Source organism: Nesoenas mayeri, assembly GCF_963082525.1.
Source record: "Nesoenas mayeri genome assembly, chromosome: 3".
NCBI lineage: Eukaryota > Metazoa > Chordata > Aves > Columbiformes > Columbidae > Nesoenas > Nesoenas mayeri.
The window spans coordinates 443,704-467,816 of NC_137544.1; the positions used below are offsets into that span (position 1 = coordinate 443,704).

The window sequence follows — 24,113 nt, forward strand, 5'->3', positions numbered from 1 at the left end:
AGCCCGCAGCAGCCCCCGCGCCGCCCGCGAGGCGCTCTGTGTGCTGCAGCTCCTGCCCGGCACAGGGACAGGGCTGCGCGGCCACGGGCACGGCTCGGCCCGGCCGCAGGGGCTCTGCAGCCACCGTTCAGTGTGCCCAGGGGCCAAGAGGCCACAGCACCCTGGCTGGTGCCAGCACTGGGGTGGCCAGCAGGCCCAGGGCAGCGACCGTCCCTGTGCTGGGACCTGGGGAGGCCAAACCGCCAACCCTGGGGCAGTTCTGGGCCCCTCACGCCAAGAAAGGGCTTGAGGTGCTGGAGCGAGTGGAAAGAAGGGAATGGAGCTGGTGAGGCGCTGGAGCACAAGTGTGATGGAGCGGCTGAGGGACCTGGGGGTTCAGCTGGAGAACAGGAGCTGAGGGGAGACCTTCTGATCTCTGACCTGCCTGAAAGGAGCTTGGAGCCAGGGGGGTCGGGCTCTGCTCCAGCCCCGGCCGCCCGCCCCGGCTCTGCCAACGCACGGGGCTTGGCAGGTTCTTCGCAGAAAGGGCTCTTGGTGGTGCAGTTGCCATTGCTGGAGGGGTTCAAAAGGCGCATAGATGAGGTTCTTAGGGACATGGGTTAGTGCCAGAGTTAGCTTAGGGTTGCACTTGGTGATCCTGAGGGTCTCTTCCAACCAAAATGATTCTATGATTCCATGTGCTGGCAGCGGCTCCCTCCCCAGCTTTAACGCCTGAGGGCTCGGTTTTCCCGTGTTGCTCCCCCAGGACAGCCACCCCCTCCGAGAGCTCCAGCCGCTCCGTCTGCAGCCCAAGGCTCCCGCTGGCCGGTGCCGGGTCGCGGCCCCACGCTGCCGGCGCGGCGCGGGGAAGAAGCTCGGCATTGTTGCCGGCGGTGCTTTGCGGAGCCAGTCGCCGCCTTGTTTACCCAGGGTTGGCACCGGGGAGTGGAGCAGCGGCTGAGTTAGGGGCAGGGAAGCGGCGCTGGCCGGCTCACCGCCACCGCTCGGGCCGCCGCGAGCCCCGGGAGGCGCCAGGCCGGGGTGTCCCGGGCAGAGGGCAGCGCTGCCCCAGCTCCTCGTTCTGCATGGAGCAGCCTGAGGATGCAGAATGAATGGTCCCTGCAAGGGCGTTAAGGACCCACCAGTGGTTACCTACAGAGGGAGGTGAAGCGTTAGTCCCTGGGTGCTGCGAAGGGCCCCCCACCCCTCCCCAGGGATTTATCCTGCTCAGAGGAGGGTCTGGAGGGGTCTCGGGTGTGTGGGAACAACCGGTGTGTTTGTGGAGCGCCGTGGGGCCAGAGCTCTGCCTGTTTCTGTTACACCTCGCCGGCAGGTACTAAATCCTTCAGTCTCCGAGCAGCGATGCTGGTGTAGCCGCCTTAGGGACGTTGCTCATGCCGCGTCTGCCGAAGGCGCGGATCCGAGACCGAAGCCTGGCGCCTGCCCCGCTCTCAGCCCCCATGGGACGCGGGGACAGCGGGACTGTGGGACCTCGCCTCGTGGCTCGGGGACCACGGCCAAGGGCCACCGGGCACGTGTGGGCCCCGGGCGCAGCCCCCGCGCCGGGCAGGGCTGCAGCTCCTTCCAGCCCCCGCCAGCGCGGCCGGTGGCCGGCAAGGCGGCACAGGACACCCCGAGCCGGCAGCGCCGCAGCCCCAGCGTTCGTCCTGGGGTCGCTGGGGGGTGTGCTCCCCGGGCAGCCCCCCGGGCCGCAGCACGGGCAGCGCTCTGCAGGAGCCTCTGTTCCTCGCCTCCCGCGGCTCAGGAGGTGAACTCGGTGCTACCGGCTGGTGCAAGGTCTGCGGGTTATTTGGAACACGGGCGGTTTCCTGCAGTGACCCGTGGGAAGGTGTTGGAGCTCTGCCCCCCAGCTGGTCCCGCACTGCCGCCGTCTAATTATAGAGGAGTCAGCTGCCGGCAAACTGATCCATCCTAAATCCAGGCTTAGTTCGAGCTGCGCCTGCCCCCCCGGCTCCCCCAGCTTGCAACATGGGGGGGTCTGGCGGGAAGGATGAAGGGCGGGGGCAGCGGGAGGATGCGGCCCGAGCTGCTGCCCAGCGGGGGACAGCGTCACGCAGGGACATTTGCTCTTGTCCTGTCACTTGCTACTTGGGAGAACAGACCCGCACAGCACCATTGAGCCCCAGCACCATTTTTCCGCTGGCAGCCAGGGCAGAGGGTTTTGGCAGCCGGGGGAGCCCCGGTTGCACCCACGGCTTAGGCAGAGCGGTGGCAGGGCTGGCGGTGGCAGGGCTGGCGGTGGCAGTGAGCTGTGCTGAATGTCACCAGGCCTGGGGTGGGGGACTACGGGGATGGGGAGCAGGAGGAGGAGGGGGCCAAGCACCATCAGCCCATTCTGCACCCAGCCGAGCTGTTTGGAGCAGCTCTGAGACACCCGCAGGGTTTGGGGAGGAGGCAGCTGGTGACACCGCAGCCTGTGCCGGTGCAGCCGGGGGCTGTCGGTGCTTGGGGGACCTGCTGCACCAGGGCAAGTGCGGCGGGTCCTGGTGCATGCCTGGCGCTTTTCCCTTGACCACGGCCCAGCAGAGAGCGGGGGTGGCCCAGCAGAGAGCCGGGGTGGCCCAGCAGGGAGCCGGGCTGGCCCAGCAGAGAGCCGGGGGTGGCCCGGCAGAGAGCGGGGGTGGCCCGGCAGAGAGCCGGGGGTGGCCCGGCAGAGAGCGGGGGTGGCCCAGCAGAGAGCCGAGGGTGGCCCGGCAGAGAGCGGGGGTGGCCCGGCAGAGAGCGGGGGTAGCCCGGCAGAGAGCCGGGGGTGGCCCGGCAGAGAGCCGGGGGTGGCCCAGCAGAGAGCGGGGATGGCCCGGCAGAGAGCGGGGGTGGCCCAGCAGAGAGCCGATGTGGCCCAGCAGAGAGCGAGGGTGGCCCAGCAGAGAGCGGGGGTGGCCCAGCAGAGAGCGGGGGTAGCCCGGCAGAGAGCCGGAGGTGGCCCAGCAGAGAGCGGGGGTAGCCCGGCAGAGAGCCAGGTGTGGCCCAGCAGAGAGCGGGGGTGGCCCAGCAGAGAGCCGGGATGGCCCAGCAGGGAGCCAGGTGTGGCCCAGCAGAGAGCGGGGGTGGCCCAGCAGGGAGCCGGGATGGCCCAGCAGGGAGCCGGGGTGGCCCAGCAGAGAGCCAGGGGTGGCCCAGCAGGGAGCCGGGATGGCCCAGCAGGGAGCCGGGGTGGCCCAGCAGGGAGCTGGGGATGGTCCAGCTCCTCCAATGACCGCGGTGCTGGTGGAGATGGGACAGGACCGCAGCGTCTCAGGGTGGCACAGCACCACCGGCAGCACCGTCACCGCCTGTCCCTGCCCTCCCACCTCTACCCGCTCTGGCCGGTGCTGCTGCCCAGCCAGGGACAGCCGAGCGGCCGCGGCGGGGCGTGGGACGGGCACGGCAAGGTCTGTGCCACCTGCTGCCAGCACCCAGTGCAGGCAGAGCCCTGCTGCCGTCTGTCCTGCTGCCATCTGTCCTGCTGTCTGTCCATCCCTGCTGCCATCCGTCCTGCTGCCATCTGTCCTGCTGTCTGTCCATCCCTGCTGCCATCCGTCCTGCTGACCGTCTGTCCTGCTACCATCCGTCCTGCTGCCATCCGTTCCTTCTGTCTGTCTGTCCCTGCTGTCTGTCTATCACTGCTGTCCAGCTGTCCCTGCTGCCTGTCTGTCCTGGTACCTGTCCATCCCTGTTGTCCGTCCTGCTGTCTGTACATCCTGCTGCCATCCGTCCCTGCTGCCCCTCTGTCCCTGCTGTCTGTATGTCCTGCTGCCTGTCTGTCCTTACTGTGTGTCCGGCCCTGCTGCCCTGCTGTCACCGTGCCACGGGTGCCGAGCTGGAGGGCTCTCCATGGCTGCCCCCCATCGGCACAGCCTTCGGCGTCACCACGAGTGACGCTGCTGTGATTTGTCCCAGGCCGCTGCCAGAAACTGTCCCAGCTCGGCCAGGCTTCCCTCACTAATTCCCTAAGGACCCCGGCCCACGGCTGTGCCGAGCTGACCCATGGCTGTGCCGAGCTGACCCACGGCTGTGCCGAGCTGGCCCACGGCTGTGCCGAGCTGACCCCGGCCCCGGAGGGCCCCTCACCTTGAGGCTGGGACGGAGGGTGCCAGGTGTCCCAGCACCTGGGGATTCCTGGGGCCACAGCCCCCTCGGCTCCCCCGGCCACCCACAGGGGCTGGGAATTGGCTCGTTTGGCACTTTCCAGCATTTTTTCCAGCGCAGAGCATCTCCTCGGAGCTTGGCGGCGTTCCCATGGGAGCGTGGGGCTCGGGGGCTGCAGCCCCTTCCCAGCCCAGCACGTGCCCAGCACAGGTGCAGACGCCCGGCACGGCCAGGGCCAGGGCGAGAGCTGCCTGTGCCGGGGTCCCTCCTGTGCTGGGGTCCCTGCAGCGCTGGGGTCCCTGCTGTGCTGGGGTCCCTGTGGTGCAGTGTCCCTGCAGTGCTGGGGTCCCTCCTGTGCTGGGATCCCTGTGGTGCAGTGTCCCTGCAGTGCTGGGGTCCCTCCTGTGCCGGGGTCCCTGTGGTGCAGTGTCCCTGCAGTGCCAGGGTCCCTGCAGTGCTGGGGTCCCTGCTGTGCTGTGCCGGGGTCCCTCCTGTGCCGGGGTCCCTGTGGTGCAGTGTCCCTGCTGTGCTGTGGTCTCTGCAGTGCTGAGGTCCCTATGGTGCCGTGTCCCAGCAGTGCTGGGGTCTCTCCTGTGTCGAGGTCCCTCCTGTGCTGGGGTCCCTGTAGTGCTGGGGTCCCTGTGGTGCAGTGTCCCTGTGGTGCAGTGTCCCTGTCACCAGCTGCATGGACAGCCCCCCCTCGCCCCACGGCAGCACTGTGGACCCAGCAGGGGCAGGGCTGGGAGGTTTGAGGAGCAGCAGGGTGGGAAGAACCCCAAGGGGACACTGTCCCCAGCGTCCCTCCCCACGGCCCCCGCCCGGGCTGGGGACCACCAGTGGCCAGGACGAGGCAGAGCAAGGGATGTCCAGGGGTGGCACAGTGTCCCACAGATGGCCACAGTGCCCTGGGGGTGGCCACAGTGTCCCAGGGGTGCCAAGATGTCCCAGAGACAGCTGTGGTGTCCCAGAGATGGCCATAATGTCCCAGGGCCAGTCACAGTGTCCTAGGGGTGGCCGCAATGTTCCAGAGGTGACTGTGCTCTCCCAGGAACAGGCTCGGTGGCCCAGGTGTGAGCAGGGTGCTGGCAGTGGTGTCTCAGGGGTGGTCACAGTGTCCCAGAGGTGGCTGTGATGTCCCAGAGGTGGCTGTGATGTCCCAGGGATGGCTGCAGTGTCCTATAGAGGTGACCATGGTGCCCCAGGGATGTCAGTGATGTCCTGGGTGGCCGTGGTACCAAACCCAGCCAGGTGTCCAGGGGCTGGGTATGGCCTCTCAGGGGTGTCTGTGTTACCCCAACAGCAGCCACGGTGCCCAAGCGGTGGCTGCGATGTCTCGGGGTGGCTGTGGGACATGGGGACACGGGACGGGGAGGAACAGGAAAGCCCAGGCCATGGGAATCAGGACTCCCCAGCTGCCCATGACCCAGGGCCCCACAATCCACCCATGCGCCCTGTCACACGCCAATGGCCACACCGTGACACCACCGGCTGTGTCACCAGGACCCCCACCTGGCCATGGCTGCCCTGGGGTCCCCAACCCACACCCTGTCTGCACATGTGGGTGGATGGAGCTGGTGATGGGGTCCCCTGGGGCCCCACCTGCACTGTATCCCCCATGGAGTGAAGGGTGAGGGGCTCAGGGCTCTGCTGTGGGGGCTGCTGGGGCGGGCATCGCTGTGCCCTGCAGTGTCCCTGCCCATGTGCCCGGGGCTGGCCCAGGAGGGGCACAACGAGGGGCCACTGTCCCTCAGCCCCACTGCCCTGGGGACAGCCCCAAAGGTCAGGCCAGAGGCCACCGATCCGGTGTCAACATCTGCAGGCAAGGGACCCACCCTACAGGTCACCCTGTGTCACCATATCCCTCTGTCACCATGGCCCTATGTGTCACCCCATGCTGACATGTCACCCTGTCCCCCTGTGTCACTTTGGCCTTGTATCTTGTCCTGCCTAAATACCCCCCTTTCCTACGTGTCACCCCACCCCTACCCATCACTGCACCCTGTCCTGCGGGGGATCTGGGGCAGGGGCACCATGGCCAGGGCTGCCGGGGGAGCAGGACGATGGTGCCCTTGACCCACCCCCCCGCCCTGAGGACACCGGGGCAGTGCCACAGGCAGAGCCCTTGAGCCCCCCGCCCTGGGGACACCGGGGCAGTGCCACAGGCAGAGCCCTTGACCCACCCCCCTGCTCTGGGGACACCGGGGCAGTGCTACAGGCAGAGCCCTTCAGCCCCCCGCCCTGGGGACACCGGGGCAGCGCCACAGGCAGAGCCCTTGACCTACCCCCCAACCCTGGGGACACCGGGGCAGTGCTACAGACAGAGCCCTTGAGCCCCCCGCCCTGGGGACACCGGGGCAGCGCCACAGGCAGAGCCCTTGACCTAGCCCCCAACCCTGGGGACACCGGGGCAGTGCCACAGGCAGAGCCCTTGAGCCCCCCGCCCTGGGGACACCGGGGCAGCGCCACAGGCAGAGCTGGGCAGTGCTACAGGCAGAGCTGGGCAGTGCTACAGGCAGAGCTGGGCAGTGCCACAGGCAGAGCTGGGCAGTGCTACAGGCAGAGCTGGGCAGTGCCACAGGCAGAGCTGGGCAGTGCCACAGGCAGAGCTGGGCAGTGCTACAGGCAGAGCTGGGCAGTGCTACAGGCAGAGCTGGGCAGCACCGGGGTCCCTGCCCGGCACAGGGACCTGGGAGGGAGGGGGACACAGGGGCGGCAGCTGAGGCAGGACGGTCAGGCCTGTGCTGGCCCCACACGCGGGCTGATCCCCGCCCCATGGCCGTGCCCGCGGTGTGGGGCACCTGCAGGACCCTGACCCGGGACAGGGCAGGAGCGCAGAGGTGGCCCTGGTGCGGACCCTGTGCTCCCCGCGCCGTCCCCAGTGCCGCGGGCAGCCCGTGGGGCAGTGCGGGCGCCACTGGAGGGGAGGGGCAGCGTGGAGCCGGGGCCGGAGCCTCAGCCCGTGGGGAGAGCGGCACCGCAGCCCGGTGGGACCCGCACCCCGCCGTGGGGACGGTGCTGCCCAGCCCCACTGCGCAGCCTGGTGGGGTCAGGCCCAGCCCTGCAGTGCCCCGTCCTCCTCCTCCTGCACTCGCCCCCCATCTCCCCTCCACAGCCCCCGCCATTCCCATATCCCTCCTCTGTGCCCTTTCCATCCTCCTCTATTGCCTCCTCCACCCGCCTCTGCCCTCCGTGTCGTGTTCTCCAGCTCCCTCCTGCATCCCCCTGCACAGACCCTCCCATTCCTCTGCCACCCCCTCCATCCCTCCCTCCATGGCTGCTGCATCCATCCCCCCTTCCACCCCCCATCGCGCCCCCCACTGTGGCTTCCACCCTCCGTCCCTCCTCCATCCTCCTCCCCCCTCCCCCTCATTGTGTCCCCCTCCCCCGCACGCCCCCTCCATTGTGCCCTCCCTGCTGCACCCCGTGCCACCCCACCCCCCGCCATGCCCTCCGTTGTGCCTCCGTGCCCATCGCTGGGGCTGTGCCTCTGCGCGGGGACCGTCCCTCCCCAAAACCTCCTCCTGGAGACAGAGGACTCGGATTGAACCCAGCAATCATGTGTATGGCAGCAAATACCCTAATTAATTAATTATGGGATAATCTCTGGTTCCGGGGAGCGGGCGGCTGCTGAGACTCGATTAACCGCGAGGATGTGTAATCTGCCCCCGAAGCCCCGGCCGCCTCCCCCATAAAGCGCCGGGGATTATTCCCCCCGGGCCACAAGCCCGTGCGGGGACACGGCAGCCGTGCCGGGGCCGGCGGAGCGACAGGGGACGGGGACCGGGAGGCCAGGGGTCGCTGCCGTGAGGGCACACGCAGGGCTGGCTGGCGAGGGTGACGCTGCCCTGGCCCGGCAGGAGGTGGGGGCGGTGTCCCTGTCCTGGCTGCCGGGACTGCAGAAAGGGCTTTGTCCCGGGGGGCTGCCGGGGCAGGGCACCTCCCGCTGCCTCTGCTGTCCTCCGTACCGCACCCTGCGGCCCGGCCCTGCATCCCTGCCCCATGCCATGTACCCCCATCCTGCATGCTAGTGCTGCATCCTGCATCTCACATCCTGTGCTCTCCACCAGGCAGCCCCGTCCTGCGTCCTGTGTCACATCCTGCACCGTGCACCCTGCATCCCAGTCCTGCATCCTCACATCCTGCATCCCAGTCCTGCATTCCCACATCCGAAACCTGCATCCCACTTCCTGCACCCTGCATCCCACATCCCCATCCTGCATTTTGTACTCTGCATCCTGTGTTCCAATCCTGCTTCCCATTCCTGCATTCTCTATCCCACATCCTGCATCTCACATTCCACGTCCCAATCCTGCAGCCCAGTGCTGTACCCTGCATCCTCCATCCCAGTTCTGCATCCTGTATCCCTGTTCTGCATCCTTTATCTCACACCATGCATTCCAACCCTGCATTCCGTATGCTGTGTCCTGCATCCCAGTCCTGCATTCTGTATCCTGAATCTCACATCCTAGTCCTGCATCCTGCATCCTGCATCCTGCATGCCAATTGTGCATCCTTTATCCTGTATCCTGCATCCCAGCCCTGCATTCTGTATCCTGAATCATACATCCTAGTCGTGCATCCTGTATCCTGCATCCTGCATCCTGCCTCCCAGCCCTGCATTCTGTATCCTGAATCTCACATCCTAGTCGTGCATCCTGCATCGCAATTGTGCATCCTTTATGCTGCATCCTGCACCCTGAATCCCGCAAACCACTTCTGCGCCCCCACGCCAGTCCCGCACCGTTTATCCCGCATGCCAGTCCCGCACTCAGCGCCCGCAGCCCGGAGCCGCACCCGCGCCGGCGGCCGCTCCGCCCGGCGCGCAGCACAAAGGCCGGACTACAGCTCCCGGCGTGCCGGGGGGCGGCAGCGCCCCCCCCGCGCCCCCGCCCGCGCGTGTGCGTGTGTGCAGCGAATCAGGCGCGCCGCCCGCCCCGCCCCGCCCGCCCGAACCCGCACCCGCAGCCGGGCGGGCCGAGCGGCCGCGCTGCCATGAGCCAGCGCCCGGCGGGGCCGCCCCGCCGCCCCCCGGCCCCGCGCAGCCTCCGCCCCGCCCGCCGCCCCCGCCCGGCCCCGGCCCCGGCCCCGGCCCGGGGGCTGCAGCGGGGCCGGCGCGGCTGATCCCCCGCCGCCGCCATGGCCGGCAAGCCCCGCAGCGGCTGCGAGGCGCTGCGGGTGGTGGCCCGGTGCCGGCCCATGAGCAGGAAGGAGGAGGCCGCGGGCTACGAGCGCGTCCTGGAGCTGGACGTGAAGCTGGGCCAGGTGAGCATCCGCAACCCCCGCGCCGCGCCCGGGGAGCTGCCCAAGACCTTCACCTTCGACGCCGTGTACGACGCCAGCTCCAAGCAGGCGGATCTGTACGACGAGACGGTGCGGCCGCTGATCGACTCGGTGCTGCAGGGCTTCAACGGCACCATCTTCGCCTACGGCCAGACCGGCACCGGGAAGACCTACACCATGCAGGGGGCCTGGGCGGAGCCCGAGAAGCGGGGCATCATCCCCAGCTCCTTCGAGCACATCTTCACCCACATCTCCCGCTCGCAGAACCAGCAGTACCTGGTGAGGGCCTCGTACCTGGAGATCTACCAGGAGGAGATCAGGGACCTCCTCGCCAAGGACCAGAGCAAGAAGCTGGAGCTGAAGGAGAACCCTGAGACGGGGGTGTACATCAAGGACCTCTCCTCCTTCGTGACCAAGAACGTCAAGGAGATCGAGCACGTGATGAACCTGGGGAGCCAGACGCGCTCCGTGGGCAGCACCAACATGAACGAGCACAGCTCCCGCTCCCACGCCATCTTCCTCATCACCATCGAGTGCAGCGAGACGGGGCCGGACGGCGAGGAGCACATCCGCGTGGGCAAGCTCAACCTGGTGGACCTGGCCGGCAGCGAGCGCCAGAGCAAAATGGGCGCCCACGGAGAGCGCCCCAAGGAAGCGTCCAAGATCAACCTCTCCCTCTCTGCCCTGGGCAACGTCATCTCCGCGCTCGTGGACGGCAAGAGCACACACATCCCCTACCGGGACTCCAAGCTGACCCGCCTGCTGCAGGACTCCCTGGGCGGCAACGCCAAGACAATCATGGTGGCCACCTTGGGCCCGGCCTCTCACAGCTACGAGGAGAGCCTCTCCACCCTCAGGTTCGCCAACAGGGCCAAGAACATCAAGAACAAGCCCCGGGTGAACGAGGACCCCAAGGACACTTTGCTGCGGGAGTTCCAGGAGGAGATTGTCCGGCTGAAGGCCCAGCTGGAGAAACGCGGCATGCTGGGGAAGAAGAGGAGAAGGAGCAGCCGGAGGAAGAAAGCGGCGGATGGAGAAAGTGCCACGGAGAACGAAGGCGAGGATGACAACGAGGAAGGCCTGGAGAAGAACATGGAGAATTACTTGAAGGAGCAGAAGGAGAGGCTGGAAGAGGAGAAAGCCGCTATCCAGGATGACCACAGCCTGGTGAGCGAGGAGAAGCAGAAGCTGCTGCAGGAGAAGGAGAAGATGATAGAGGATCTGCGCAAGGAGCAGGAGGCCACAGAGCTGCTGGCCACCAAGTACAAGGTACCTGTCACCCTGCGCCATTGCGAGTGACGCTGGGGGAAGACCTGCCCTGCCTCCTGCCCGGTGGGGCTTGGGTGGGTCCCAAGCAGGGTGTCCAGGCAGGGTGGGCTCCCCAGCGAGGGTTCCAAGCAGGTGTCTGGGGGCAGCCCCTGTGGCTGGGGGTGCCCGCAGCCGGGGACCTGCGTGGGGACCTTGTGCGGGAGCTCCCGGGGGCGCGGGGACACAGGGCCGTGGGGAGCGGGTCACTGGTGCATGAGCGCGCCGTGCTCAGCGCCCGTGCCCTCGGCACAACAAAGCGGCTGGCGCGGGGAGGGAGGGGAGGGATGCTGCGGATTCGTCCCCGGTGGCCCTGGGAACACGCCCAGGGCTGGGCCTGGGGACACGGCCCTGCCGTCCCTGCCGTCCCTGCCGTCCCTGCCGTCCCTGCCCGCCCCGCGCCTGTCCAGCCCCACGGGCAGCGCCTGGCCGCTCTGCGGGGACCCCCGTGTGCCCCCCAGCTCACATCCTTCCTGGCACCCCGAGCGGAGCGGGGTGGGTGAGCGCACGTCTCTGGCACCCTGTGAGGGGTGCTCGGGGACGTGGGGCTGAGTGTGGGGGGCTGGGGCAGCCATGCTGGGGGTCGGGGGCTGCCCCACTGCCCCCCCAGCCCTGCTCCTATTCCCGGTTAGGCTGGGCGATCTTGGCCCCATGGCAGTGGGACCAAACCCGGGCACCCTGACAACGGTGTCACGTTTGGGCACAGCTGCTCCGTCACTGCCGTGGCCGGGATGCCGGGGCCGGGCTGGGGACCTGGCACGGAGCCTCCAGGGGACACACCTGGGCTGTCGGTCCCTGCCTGCGGATTCGGGGGCTGAGCAGGGGGGTGCGGTCAGACCCCCCTCCATGGCCACAGCCGTGCTGGCTGCAGCCCCAGGGACACACAGCCGTGCCCAGGGATGGGTGACAGTGCCCAGGGACGCGTGGCAGGGCCCAAGGATGCATGGTCATGCCCAGGGATGTGTGGCCTGGATGCGTGCACGGGCGCGGGGGCTCACGCTGTAATGTACCGTTGGGGCAGAGCCGTGGGGGGACACCGGTTGCTGTGTGGCCTGACGGATGCCCCATGACGGACGTCCCATGGCAGATGTCCCCTGGGGTGTCCCGGCAGAGCAGGGTGCTGGGCGCAGGGGTGGGCTCCCCGCAGCCGGTGCTGCCGCGGTGCGGCGCAGGTTGTGGCTGGCAGCCGTCCCGCGCGGTGTCCTCGTCCGGCACGGTGCGGCCGCGCTGGCTCGGGGCCACCGCGTGTCCTGTAACTGCTGAGTAACGAGGCAGGGCTGGAGGCGCGATGACGCCGCGTCCCCTTCGGTGGCCTTCAGGGCCGCCCAGTGCTGCAGGACCGCGGGGTGCGCTATGGTCACACCAGCGAGGCGTCGCCCTGGGGGCAAAGATCCCCCCGTGCCAGCGGTGCGGGGCAGAGCCAGCTGATTGTCACCCCGGGCACTGCCAGGGCCCTGCCCAGGGGACGTCACGGGGTGCACGCTGTGGCCCCTGGTGCCCAGGGCAGCTCCGCCACACAGCACAGCCTGGCAGGGAGGCACCGCTGTCAAAAGAGCCCCATGTCCTGCTCACACGTTTGATGTCTCCGTAGTGACCACGGCACAGGCGGTCGCGGTGACCGGGGGGCACACGGGGTGCCCCACACGTGGGTGACACACGCTGGCTCCCGTCTTTCTGTCACACTCGTGGATGAGGGTGCTGCCTCTGCTGTGTGACACCACCGGGGCCGGGCCCCACCGTCCGGCTGGGACACAGGGGGCACCGAGCCCCCGACACACGTGCACCTCGGCACCCAGATGTGCACCTCGGCACCCAGGTGTGCAGCAGGCGGGTGCGGCGGAGCCTCAGCCCCGGTGCTGTGCGCGGCCCCGTGCCATGCGGCTGTGGCAGCTGCCGGGGTCAGCGGGTGAGCAAGAGCGGGGGAAGTTATTTGGGTGCCGGAAATGAGTTCCGTGAGAGGCTTAACCTTCCATCTGTGCCAGCGTGAAGGACATCGGGACTCATTTCGTTAGAGGGAACGAGTGCTTGGGCAGGGCAGATCGGCGGAGCTGAGAGACCCCTCTATCCCGTGTGATGGCTCAGCTGGTGTGGACCTTTGGGGAGGGGACAGCACCCTACCCGGGCCCAGCACCGTCCCCACGCCCCCGGCACCGTGTAGGGGACATTTGCCATCACAGTGTGTGACTGGGACCAAGAACCGGCTTTGGAAGAGGGGGCGCGAAGGGCCCAGAGCCCCCCAGGGCCCCCAGTGCGGCTGCTATGGGGAGCACGGGCAGGGGAGGGGACAGCACAGGGCCGGAGGCTGCCCTCGGGGGTCTCAGCCCCCCCAGCAACCCGGTGGCTTCCGGCAGGATCCCCGGCCAGCGGCACCGGCCAAAGGCAACAGGGCCAGGGGGATCCCTGTGCTGGGGCTGGGGGTGCAGGGCGGGCCGGATGGGTCACCCGTGGGGGGTGCGCCCTGTGGCGCTGAGTGGCCGTGGGGGTCTCACAGTGGAGCTTTGCATGTGGGGTCCTCGATCTAGGGGTGCAGGGGGACCCCAAGGGCACACACCCGCGGGGGAGGACAGGCACTCGCCGGGTGTGAGGGTCAGCGGCTGGTGGGGACACCCTGGGGACGGTGACAGTGACGGGTGGTGCTGCAGCAGGCGCTGGCGGGGACATCAATTTTTAAAGCCATGTGCAGTGGCGCGGGGACATCTGGATCCGTCCCTGCTCATGCCCCTGAGCCCCCGTCCTCCCCTTCCCCAGTGCCAGCCGCGCCGGCCCACCGACACCCCGACACGGGACACGGCTGCGGGCGGGCACAGGGCTGCACGCGTGTCTTGCACGGGTGTGCACACACACGGGGCGTGGTGTGTGCACACACGGGGCATGGTGCGCACACACGGGGCATGGTGCACACACACGGGGCATGGTGCGCGCGCACACGGGGCATGGTGTGCGCACACACGGTGCATAGTGTGCGCACACCTCTGCCTCTGTGCAAGTGTATTCGGTGTGTGCACACACCGGCACACGTGTGCATGTATATTCAGTGTGTGCACACCCCAGCATGCCTGTGCACGTGTATTCAGTGTGTGCACGTGTATTCAGTGTGTGCACGCACTGGCACATGTCTGTACATGTATTCAATGTGTGCACACACCAGCACACGTGTGTGTGTGTGTATTCAGTGTGTGCACACACCGGCACACCTGTGCACGTGTATTCAGTGTGTGCACACACTGGCACACCTGTGCACATGTATTCAGTGTGTGCACACACCAGCATGCGTGTGTGCGTGTATTCAGTGTGTGCACACACCAGCACGTGTGTGTGCCTGTGTATTCAGTGTGTGCACACACCAGCATGCGTGTGTGCGTGTATTCAGTGTGCACACACTGATGTGTGTGCCTGTGTATTCAGTGTGTGCACACACCAGCATGCGTGTGTGCGTGTATTCAATGTGTGCACACACTGACGTGTGTGCCTGTGTATTCAGTGTGTGCACACGCCAGCACGCGTGTGCACATCCCTGCACACACACAGGCATGCACGCGTGTGCTAACGTGTGTGTGCGTGGGTGTGCACACCTGAGTGTGCTCGCATGTGTGTGCGCTGGGGCTGTACACGAGCGTGTGTGTGCACGGTGTAAGGGAGAGCAGACAGAGCCTCCGGTTTGGCCGGGGCCGGTCCCGGCAGCTGCTGCACATCTGGGCTCGCAGCTGGGCGGAAGGAAGCGGGACCCCGACCAGCCCGGGCTCGGTGCCAGCGGCCTGTGCCACGTCCCCGCGGAGGGGACACGGCGCCCGCTCCCCGCTGCAGCACCCCCAGCGGTGCCGAACCAGCCCTGGGCCGGCGGGTGTCCGAGTCCCCCCGTCCGCTGGGACCACAGCACGTGCCGCACCGGAGCTCCCACCTCCCCAGGGTGGGGGAGGACAGGGTGCCCCAGGCAGCGGCCAGGGACGGGGGTGACCCCTGGGACAAGCGCCGTGGGGCCGTGCGCTGACCCCTGGGACAAGCGCCGTGGGGCCGTGCGCTGACCCCTGCCCACTCTGCGCCCCCAGGCGATGGAGAGCAAGCTGCTCATCGGCGGCAGGACCATTGTGGACCACACCAACGAGCAGCAGAAGATGCTGGAGCTGAAGCGGCAGGAGATAGCCGAGCAGGTAACGGCACGGGGGCCGGGGTGCCGGGGTGTCCCAGCGGCCGGTCCCCCCGCCCTGCTCTGAGCGTTCCCCACGCGCTGCAGAAACGCCGGGAGCGGGAGATGCAGCAGGAGATGATGCTGCGGGACGAGGAGACCATGGAGCTGCGGGAGACGTTCACCTCCCTGCAGCAGGAGGTGGAGATCAAAACCAAGAAGCTGAAGAAGGTGAGAGCGTGGCGGGGGACACAACCGACCCTGCGGCCCCCGGGCCCCGCAGCCCCCGGGCCACAGGCTGAGGGCTCCTCTCTCGCAGCTGTACGCCAAGCTGCAGGCGGTGAAGGCGGAGATCCAGGACCAGCACGACGAGTACATCCGCGTGCGGCAGGACCTGGAGGAGGCGCAGAACGAGCAGACGCGGGAGCTGAAGCTCAAGTAGGTGCTGGTGCATCCCCCATGCCCCGGACCAGCCGTGCAGGGGTGTGCGGGGCAGGATTGGGGTGCACAGAGCAGGGCTGGGGTGTGCAGAGCAGAACTGGGGTGTGCAGAGCGATCCGGGGTGCACAGAGTGATCTGGGGTGTGCAGAGCGATCTGGGGTGCACAGGGCAGAGTTGGTGTGCACAGAGTGATCTGGGGTGTGCAGAGCAGAACTGGGGTGTGCAGAGCGATCCGGGGTGCACAGAGTGATCTTGGGTGTACAGAGCAGAACTGAGGTACACAGAGTGATGTGGGGTGCACAGGGCAGAGTGGGGGTGCACAGAGTGATCTGGGGTGTGGAGAGCAGAGCTGGGGTGCACAGAGCAGAGTCGGGGTGCACAGAGCAATCTGGGGTGTGCAGTGCTAAGCTGGGGTGAACAGGGCAATGCTAGGGTGCACAGGGTAGAACTGGGGTGCACAGGGCAGAGTTGGGGTGCACAGGGCGGAGCTGGGCGCACAGAGTGATCTGGGGTGTGCAGAGCAGAGCTGGGGTACCCAGGGCAGAGCTGGGGTGCACAGAGCGATCTAGGGTACAGAGGGTGGAGCTGGGGTACACAGGGCGGAGTGGGATGCACAGAGCACAGCTGGGGTACCCAGGGCAGAGCTGGGGTGCACAGAGCGATGTGGGGTGCTCAGCAGAGCTGGGGTGCGCAGGGCGGAGCGGGGTGTGCAGAGCGATGTGGGGTGCGCAGAGCAGAGCTGGGGTTCACAGGGTGGAGCGGGGTGTGCAGAGCGATGTGGGGTGCGCAGAGCAGAGCTGGGGTTCACAGGGTGGAGCGGGGTGCGCAGAGCGATGTGGGGTGCGCAGAGCAGAGCTGGGGTTCACAGGGTGGAGCAGGGTGCGCAGAGCGATGTGGGGTGCGCAGAGCGGCACCGGGTGTGCAGCCGGAGGGAGCGACGCGCCTGCCGGCAGGGCCGGCTGAGCGCCTCCTGCCCTGTGAGCAGGGGCAGGAGCTGTGGCACAGACTTGCCCTGTTGCGCGGGGTGCATTGCGTGCAAGAGCGTTAAAACGTTGCTGAAAAGGAGAGAAACCAGAAAGCACACGAGCAGAAACCAGAGCGCGGCAGCCCCGCGGCTGTGGCTGAGCGACTGTGGCTGGGACGGGAGGTGGTGGTGGGGCTGGAGCTCAGCGTCCCCCAGGGCACGGGGACACTTGCCCGTCCCCGGCGCTGTCGGCAGAGGGGGAGCAGCCGGGGGGACTCGGGGTGGCCCCAGCGCCGCAGGAGCTGCTGGCACCACCGCGGCACCCGGCAAAGCTGGGCGGCGTTTCCCCCAGCGGGAGCCACAGCTGCGGGTCCAACCCCTCGCTGGGTTTGGTTTCACTTTGGGCAATGAGCGTATTCAATGTCTTTAAAAATACCCACCCAGACAAATATATATACGTATATATATATAAACATGTTCAAGATAAAATATTTATACTTTTACTAGAAATAAAATGTTGCTACCTGTCCTTTCACACACAATTCCAACCTTTTAAGAGCCGGTGGCTCCGTGAAGCAGCTCATCAACTCGCAACAATTTTCTGCAGCTGCTCAACTTGCCTCGCAAAATGTGGACAGAAAAGATTCCCTTCGGGTCTGTTTTGCAGCACAGAGTTTTCCTTTGTTTCGTGGTGGGGCAGCGGGTCGGGAGGCTGGCGGAGCCTTCATCCTCCCCGTCCCTGCCCTCCCGCTCCCGCCTCTCTGTTGGCCACATTTATTGCTTCAACTGCTCCGTTTCTGTCCTGTCTCCATCGTCTGGACATTTTCCCATTTCCCTGTCTCCCTCTCTTCCCGACATCCCTTTCCTCTCCCTTTCCGACCTGTTTTCTGTCACTTGTCACATTAACTCCGTCCTCTCCCGCTCCATCTCTCTCTTGGCCGCTCACTCGCTCAGGTACTTGATCATCGAGAACTTCATCCCACCAGAAGAGAAGAACAAGATCATGAACCGCCTGTACTTCGACGGTGAGGAGGACCAGTGGAAGTTCCAGCCACTGGTGCCCACCGGAGGGTACGTCCCTGTCCCCGATCCGCGCTCTGCCTGTGGGGCAGGGGTGTCCCCAGGGCTGGGGGAACATCAGGGGTCCTGGGATGGTCGCAGGTGCCTGCGGGTGGAAATCATGTCCAAGCCAAGCCCCAGCAGGAAGGGCGACGCTTCACCCCCTGTAGACGAGCTCCATTCATCACTGTTTGGGCACGTGTTCAGTAGGGATCGATGTTCTCTAATGTATGTTCCCCTCTTAATTGATTTCTCAGAAGCAGCAACCAGATGAAGAAGCGGCCAACCTCCGCCGTGGGGTACAAGAGACCCATTAGCCAGTACGCCCGCGTGGCCATGGCCATGGGGTCTCATCCTCGCTACCGGGTACGTGAGAGGGCACCAGTGCCTGCTGGGGAACAAGAGGTCATTGGGTAAATGGGAGGGGAGATGGATGGGTGGGTGGATGGGTGCATGGATGCGTGGTGTGTGGGTGGGTGGATGGACGGGTGGATGCATGGATGGGTGGGTAGATGGGTGGATGGGTGGGTGGATGGGTGGGTGGGTGGGTGGGTGGGTGGGTGGATGGATGGGTGGGTGGATGGTTGGATGGATGGATGGATGGGTAGATGGGTGGATGGATGAACAGTGGAAGAGGAAATGGAATAAACAAACAGCAGCCGATTTGAGATAGGTGAGATCAAGCCGCCAGCGTTATCCTCCCCCGTGGCAGGATGGGTGGCCATGCTCTCGGCTGGTCCCTGAGCTGCCGCCCAGCAGTGCTGGAGCTCCTGCTGTCGGAAGGGACAGGGCCGTGCAGAGCCTGAGCAGAGCAGGGGCCCGGGCTCCAGTTTGGGGCCAGCCCTGAGGCTGCGACAGCCAGAGCAGGGTCCCGCTGCCCGGTGCGCCCATCACCTGCTCTTGGCAGCGTGGACTTGGCAGAGCTGGTGCCGTGTTCTGCCACCCAGTGACTCCCCGTGGTGGCTTTCCCTTTGCCCTGTCCCGCTGCAGGCTGAGAACATCATGTTCTTGGAGCTGGACCTCTCCCCTCCGGCCATCTTTGAGTTCGAGCGGAGCAGGGACCCGGCGGAGCAGGACCCCCGGGCTCTCCACCTGGAGAGGCTCATGCACCTGGACAGTCTCCTGGAGCGGCCGGCGGCCTCGCGGGTGCGCAAGTCCCGCTCCTGGTGAGTGCCGGGGCCGGGGCGCGGGCTGCGGGTGCGCCGCTGGGGCGGGCTGTGGGTGCAGGGCTGCGGGTGCGCCGCTGGGACGGGCTGTGGGCGCGGGGCTGCGGGTGCGCCGCTGGGGCAGGCTGTGGGTGCGGGGCTGCGGGTGCGCCGCTGGGACGGGCTGTGGGCGCGGGGCTGCGGGTGCGCCGCTGGGACGGGCTGTGGGTGCGGGGCTGCGGGTGCGCCGCTGGGGCAGGCTGTGGGTGCGGGGCTGCGGGTGCGCCGCTGGGGCAGGCTGTGGGCGCGGGGCTGCGGGTGCGCCGCTGGGGCGGGCTGTGGGCGCGGGGCTGCGGGTGCGCAGCTGGGACGGGCTGTGGGCGCGGGGCTGCGGGTGCGCCGCTGGGGCGGGCTGTGGGTGCAGGGCTGCGGGTGCGCCGCTGGGGCGGGCTGTGGGTGCAGGGCTGCGATGTGCCGCTGGGGCGGGCTGTGGGTGCGGGGCTGCGGGTGCGCCGCTGGGGCAGGCTGTGGGTGCGAGGCTGCGATGTGCCGCTGGGACGGGCTGTGGGTGCGGGGCTGCGGGTGCGCCGCTGGGGCGGGCTGTGGGTGCGGGGCTGCGGGTGCGCCGCTGGGACGGGCTGTGGGTGCGGGGCTGCGGGTGCGCCGCTGGGACGGGCTGTGGGTGCGGGGCTGCGGGTGCGCCGCTGGGGCAGGCTGTGGGTGCGGGGCTGCGATGTGCCGCTGGGATGGACTGTGGGCGCGGGGCTGCGGGTGCGCCGCTGGGGCGGGCTGTGGGTGCGGGGCTGCGATGTGCCGCTGGGATGGACTGTGGGCGCGGGGCTGCGGGTGCGCCGCTGGGACGGGCTGTGGGCGCGGGGCTGCGGGTGCGCCGCTGGGACGGGCTGTGGGCGCGGGGCTGGCGGAGGAGCTGCAGCAAACCCCCTGTTCCTTTTGGGGTGGAGATGGCCATGGGGTGTGATGTATTTTGAAGTATGGCTGACCTCTCTTTGCTGATGGTTGTTGGATGAGAATTCAAAATAGGACGTTGTGTATCGTCATATGCACCTCAGCACAGACACACATGGAGCTGCTGGAGAGGGGCCAGAGCAGCCCCTGGAATGACCCGAGGCTGGAACAGCTCTGCTGTTGGGGTGTTCAGCTGGAGGAGAGAAGCTCCGGGGACACCTGAGTGCACCTTTCAGTGCTTAAAAGGGCTGATAAGAAAGATGGGGACAGACTTTTGAGCAGGGTCTGTTGTGACAGGACAAGGGGTGATGGTTTTAAACTAAAGGAGGGAGGTTCAGGGTGGACATGATGCAGAAATTGTTTGTGCTGAGGGTGGTGAGAGCCTGGCCCAGGTTGGCCAGAGAGGTGGTGGCTGAACCATCCCTGAGACACCCCAGGCCAGGCTGGACGGGGTCTGAGCAGCCTGAGCTGGTGCAGATGTCCCTGTCATGGCAGGGGGGGCACTGGGGGGCTGGGAAGGTCCCTCCCACACAAACCGTCCTGTGGTTCGATGATACATCCCAGATGGTGAGACACGAGGTCGCGTCCTGCCCAGCTGGGTGTCCCTGGGCGCTGCCCGTGTAGGTGCCTGAGACAACAGGTGGGTTTTGGGGAAAGGGGAGGCAGGGGAAGGAGAAGGAAACAGTTTTCCTGTCCCGCCCCAGGTGCCAGACGCCGCGGTCGCTGCCGTCCTCCACCACGCATGTGTCCCTCGCCGCCAGCTCCCCGCGCGCCACCACGATGCCAGCTCAGGAGTGACGTCCCGGAGCCCCTTGTCCCCCGACGGCCCAGGCCGGGCCCCAGCCGGCAGCATCTCCACTGGTCCCAGTTCGTCTTTGTCTTCAGCTACTTTGTGTGCTCGTGTGTTTGTGTGAGCTGCTCATGAACAGCCCCCGGGGCGAGGGGAGCTGCCCCCCTTCCTCCTGCCCCCTCCTCCCCACCCGGATCTGTCACTTTATTTATTTAACGTATTTATTTATGGAGTGGTTGATGCGCCGAGGCAGGAGGCGCCTTGGGACTGGAGGACGCCCCAGGCGGGCAGCGGGCACCACGCCGGGCGCGCCTCGGGGACAATGGGCTCCCGCCACCCCGGGCCACCGCCGCAGCCCCCGCGCGGCTGGGACATGGGGACACTGCCGGTGGTCACTGCTCGCCATCGCACCCCGCAGAGCCTGCAGGGGGGCACGGGCCCTTCTCTGGTGGCTTCGGCAGGCGGTGCAGCTGCCCCGGACACCGGTGAGGCTGCCCCCGACACCAGTGCGGCTGCCCCGGACACCGGTGCGGCTGCCCCCGACACCGGTGAGGCTGCCCCCGACACCGGTGCGGCTGCCCCGGACACCGGTGAGGCTGCCCCCGACACCGGTGAGGCTGCCCCGGACACCGGTGAGGCTGCCCCCGACACCGGTGAGGCTGCCCTGGACACCGGTGAAGCTGCTCTGGACACCGGTGAGGCTGCCCCGGACACCGGTGAAGCTGCTCTGGACACCGGTGAGGCTGTCCCGGACACCGGTGAGGCTGCCCCGGACACCGGTGAAGCTGCTCTGGACACCGGTGAGGCTGCCCCGGACACCGGTGAGGCTGCCCCCGACACCGGTGAGGCTGCCCTGGACACCGGTGCTGCGATTCCAAGCAGTTTGGTGATTTCTACAAGGATTTGGGGACTTTGCGGTGGCAGCTCCTCGTGCTGGGCTTGTGAGAGGCCCAGAGGGACTCTCCAGCTCTGGTGGCAGCAATGACATCTCATTGAGTCCTGGGCATGGCTGGCAGCCAGGAACGCTGGTTCCATCCACAGAGAGGACCTGCACATTAACCAAACCGCGCCAGTCCTGGTGGTGCCAGGACTTTGTCCACCTGTGCCGCGCTCTGGAGACGCCAGCCCTGTCCTGTCCCGTTGCCTGGCACCCAGCTCCCGTCCCTATGAGGTGTTTAACTCCTTACAGCAAGCGCAGGAGGTGGGAATCTCCATCCCCTCCCAAAGACGCCCGCAGTCGGGGAGCGATGCTACCTGAGAGGATCCAGAGGAGTCTCCACCATCCTGGCAACCGAAGGCAATGGAGAATGCCGGAGAAGATGGAAGAAGAAACGCTGAGCCAGTGTTTGAGGCGGTGAAGGTTTTAACGCTCTAGCGCAATGACGGTGATGCCTGGAGCAGGGATGCCAGCGTCGCTCTCCCCGGGGCGGGGTGGCACCGCGTGGAGGTCACCTCGGGGTTGGGAGATCTTTCCTGGGGATGGCGTGGGGCGTGGAGGGGCAGACGTGAGTCGCGGGTAAGGGGACGAGCCACGAGGCCGTGCCGGCGATCTGAACCCGTCCCAGGCGGCAGCGCACGCGGGCGCCCGGACGTGCTCAGGGTTCCTAAGGGTTCAGCTTTCAGCGGTTGGATTGAGGGCAGGTGGTCCTTGCTGAAGACCATCCCTGGCAGGCCAGGCCAGCAGCTGTGCCTTCCCTGGGATGGTTTCCAGATGTGCGGAGGTGGGCAAGATCCATTTGTTTGACAAGATCCTAATGAACGAGGGAGAGACCTGCAGGTTGACGTGGAGGATGCGGGTTTTCGGAGGGATGGGCTCTGAGGCCAGGCCCGGGGCAGGCAGGTCGGAGAACACTGCAGGTGGGGACCGTGTCTTGGGGTGATGGAGAGTCACTGCTCACCCTGATGGCTCCTGCGTGGAGGGAGAGGGAACGAGGCACAGACACGGAGCAGAACCGTAGAATCATTAAATAGTTTGGGTTGGATGGGACCTGCAAAGGTCATCCAGCTCAACCCCCGCAGCGAGCAGGGACGTCTTCAACGAGCCCTTCAACTAGAAGCGTCAGTTGGGTCGACTTGAGAGCAGCGCAGGTGCCACCAAACAGGAGTGACCCCGCACGCTGGGGCACCCACAGCCCTTCCTGCCGTCTCCCAGCCCGTGTCCTGCTCTGGCCTCTCCCCACCCCATCACATCGTCCCGCGCCGTGTTCCTGGTCGTTGCCCTCTGCCACCATCTCTCCCCACCAGCGCCCCTGACACCGTCTGCCCCCCGAACGCCGCGGTGCCGCGTCCCGCGCAGCAGCGGGCGGGCAGGCGGTGTGGGAAAGCTGTCTGTCCATCGCTCCTCGATCCGCAGAGCAGCAGCCGGTCTGGCCACGCTCGGCCTGGGGCGGGGGCACAGGAGGGTGTGCGGGAGCTGGAGATGGGGCCGTTCTGTGCCGGGGTCAGCTCCTGCCCGCAGGTACCGCTGAGCTGGTTGTCCATGCGCATCCCCCGAGCGAGCTGGCTCTGCCCTGTGGAACCCGTGGGGCGAGATGCCCTGTTCCTTGTTTCAGCTTCAGGGGGGCGTCTGGGAGCCCGTGTCAGGAAGCACAGAGCCGAGGGGAGAAGCTGTCTGCCAGGCTGCCCGCGGGAATGTATTTTCCTCCTTTCCTTGTTCTTGAATTGCCCCAAGTTCATCTTCAGCCGAATCAGCGGCTCGTGGAGCCCTGAGACGGGGAACCAGTGACAGAGTCTCTTTCACCACTTTGTCTATCCGGGGCATGGGAGGCAAATCTCGAGAGCTGATGGTGTCCAATGCCAGGGTGGGCTGATGGTTGGACTCGATGATCTTGAGGGTCTCTTCCAATGTAACTGATTCTCCGGCTCATTGCCCCGGCTGGCCCGGCCGCGGAGCGTGGTGCAGAGGGGTGGGTGTGCTCCACAGGGCCCGCGTGGGTCCTGACCCGCGTCACCGTGGCACAGCTGGTGGCGGTGGCATCACAGGACACGCTTCCAGCGGAGCACAGGACGGGACACGTGTGCCCAGCGCAGGGGCCGGGCCGAGCCACTCCCAACATCCAGCGCCGCTCCTATGGCGGCTGTGGCGGCTCCGGCACCTGCTCCGGCCCCACGCGGCCACCGGCCACCGGCCACCGCGCAGCACAAACAGGGCAGGGCAGGAGCAGCCGCCGGTGACGCGAGCGGGACCGGGGGACCGGGGGGCCTGGCGGTGACGTGTTCCCGCTTCCCTGGCTCGGGTGGCCCCGCGGCCCCTGCTCGGCGCCTGCCTCGGGTGTACATTTGTAATGTTCTGCGGTCTTTGTACGTCGGTGCGTGTGTGTTTGCCCCGGGTGTGTGTCGGTGTGTGTGGGTGCGCGCGTGTAGCCAAGGGGTCTATTTACTGTCAATGTGAGGGGCTGTACAGGGGAAACTCCCAGCGGGGGGGAACGGGGCTTTTTTTTGTTGTTAAATTGTTTAGTTATTTTGAGTTCCAGGTTTGGAGTTTCGTTTGCGAGGGGGTGGGTCGGGGTCTGTTCTGGATTGATCGACAAGGTGAGGGGCCTTGATTAGGACCAAATTTTTGTGCCTGTTGCTCTGGTGATTTATTTAGAAATCAAAAGTTTACTGTATGGTGGCCCATCCTTGTCACTCTATACATATGAATATACAGGACATATTATAAATATATATATATTATACATACTGTATGGAGAGAGGTCATTAATCACCCTCTGGCTCGGGATGGACACCTCTTGAACCCGCTGTAATGTAGCTCTGACCCGGTGCTGGGAAGGACCAGAAAGCGCCAGCGCCCGTTGGAGAACTGGCAATGACACCAATAAAGGAATGAGCATCATCGCAAAGGGCGTCTGCGGCTCCTTCCTCCGCACCCACGTGTCCGTCTGTCCCAGCGCAGCTGCGCGTCACGTACCCACCTGCGGGAACCTCGGGGCTGGGGAGGCACCCGGGTCCGGCCAGACGGGGCTCTGAGCA

General features: G+C 66.6%; 1 protein-coding gene across 1 annotated transcript; it reads left to right on the forward strand.

Moving 5' to 3' along the window:
• Positions 1–9,204: 9,204 nt before the first annotated feature.
• On the forward strand, positions 9,205–20,149 carry KIF3C (kinesin family member 3C; the record flags this gene model as incomplete). The annotated part of the gene is made up of 8 exons (XM_080342556.1): positions 9,205–10,617; positions 14,700–14,801; positions 14,885–15,007; positions 15,096–15,214; positions 17,136–17,252; positions 17,498–17,606; positions 18,231–18,406; positions 20,056–20,149. The coding sequence occupies 8 exons, from the start codon at positions 9,205–9,207 to the stop codon at positions 20,147–20,149; spliced, it is 2,253 nt and encodes a 750-aa protein (XP_080198682.1).
• Positions 20,150–24,113: the final 3,964 nt, after the last annotated feature.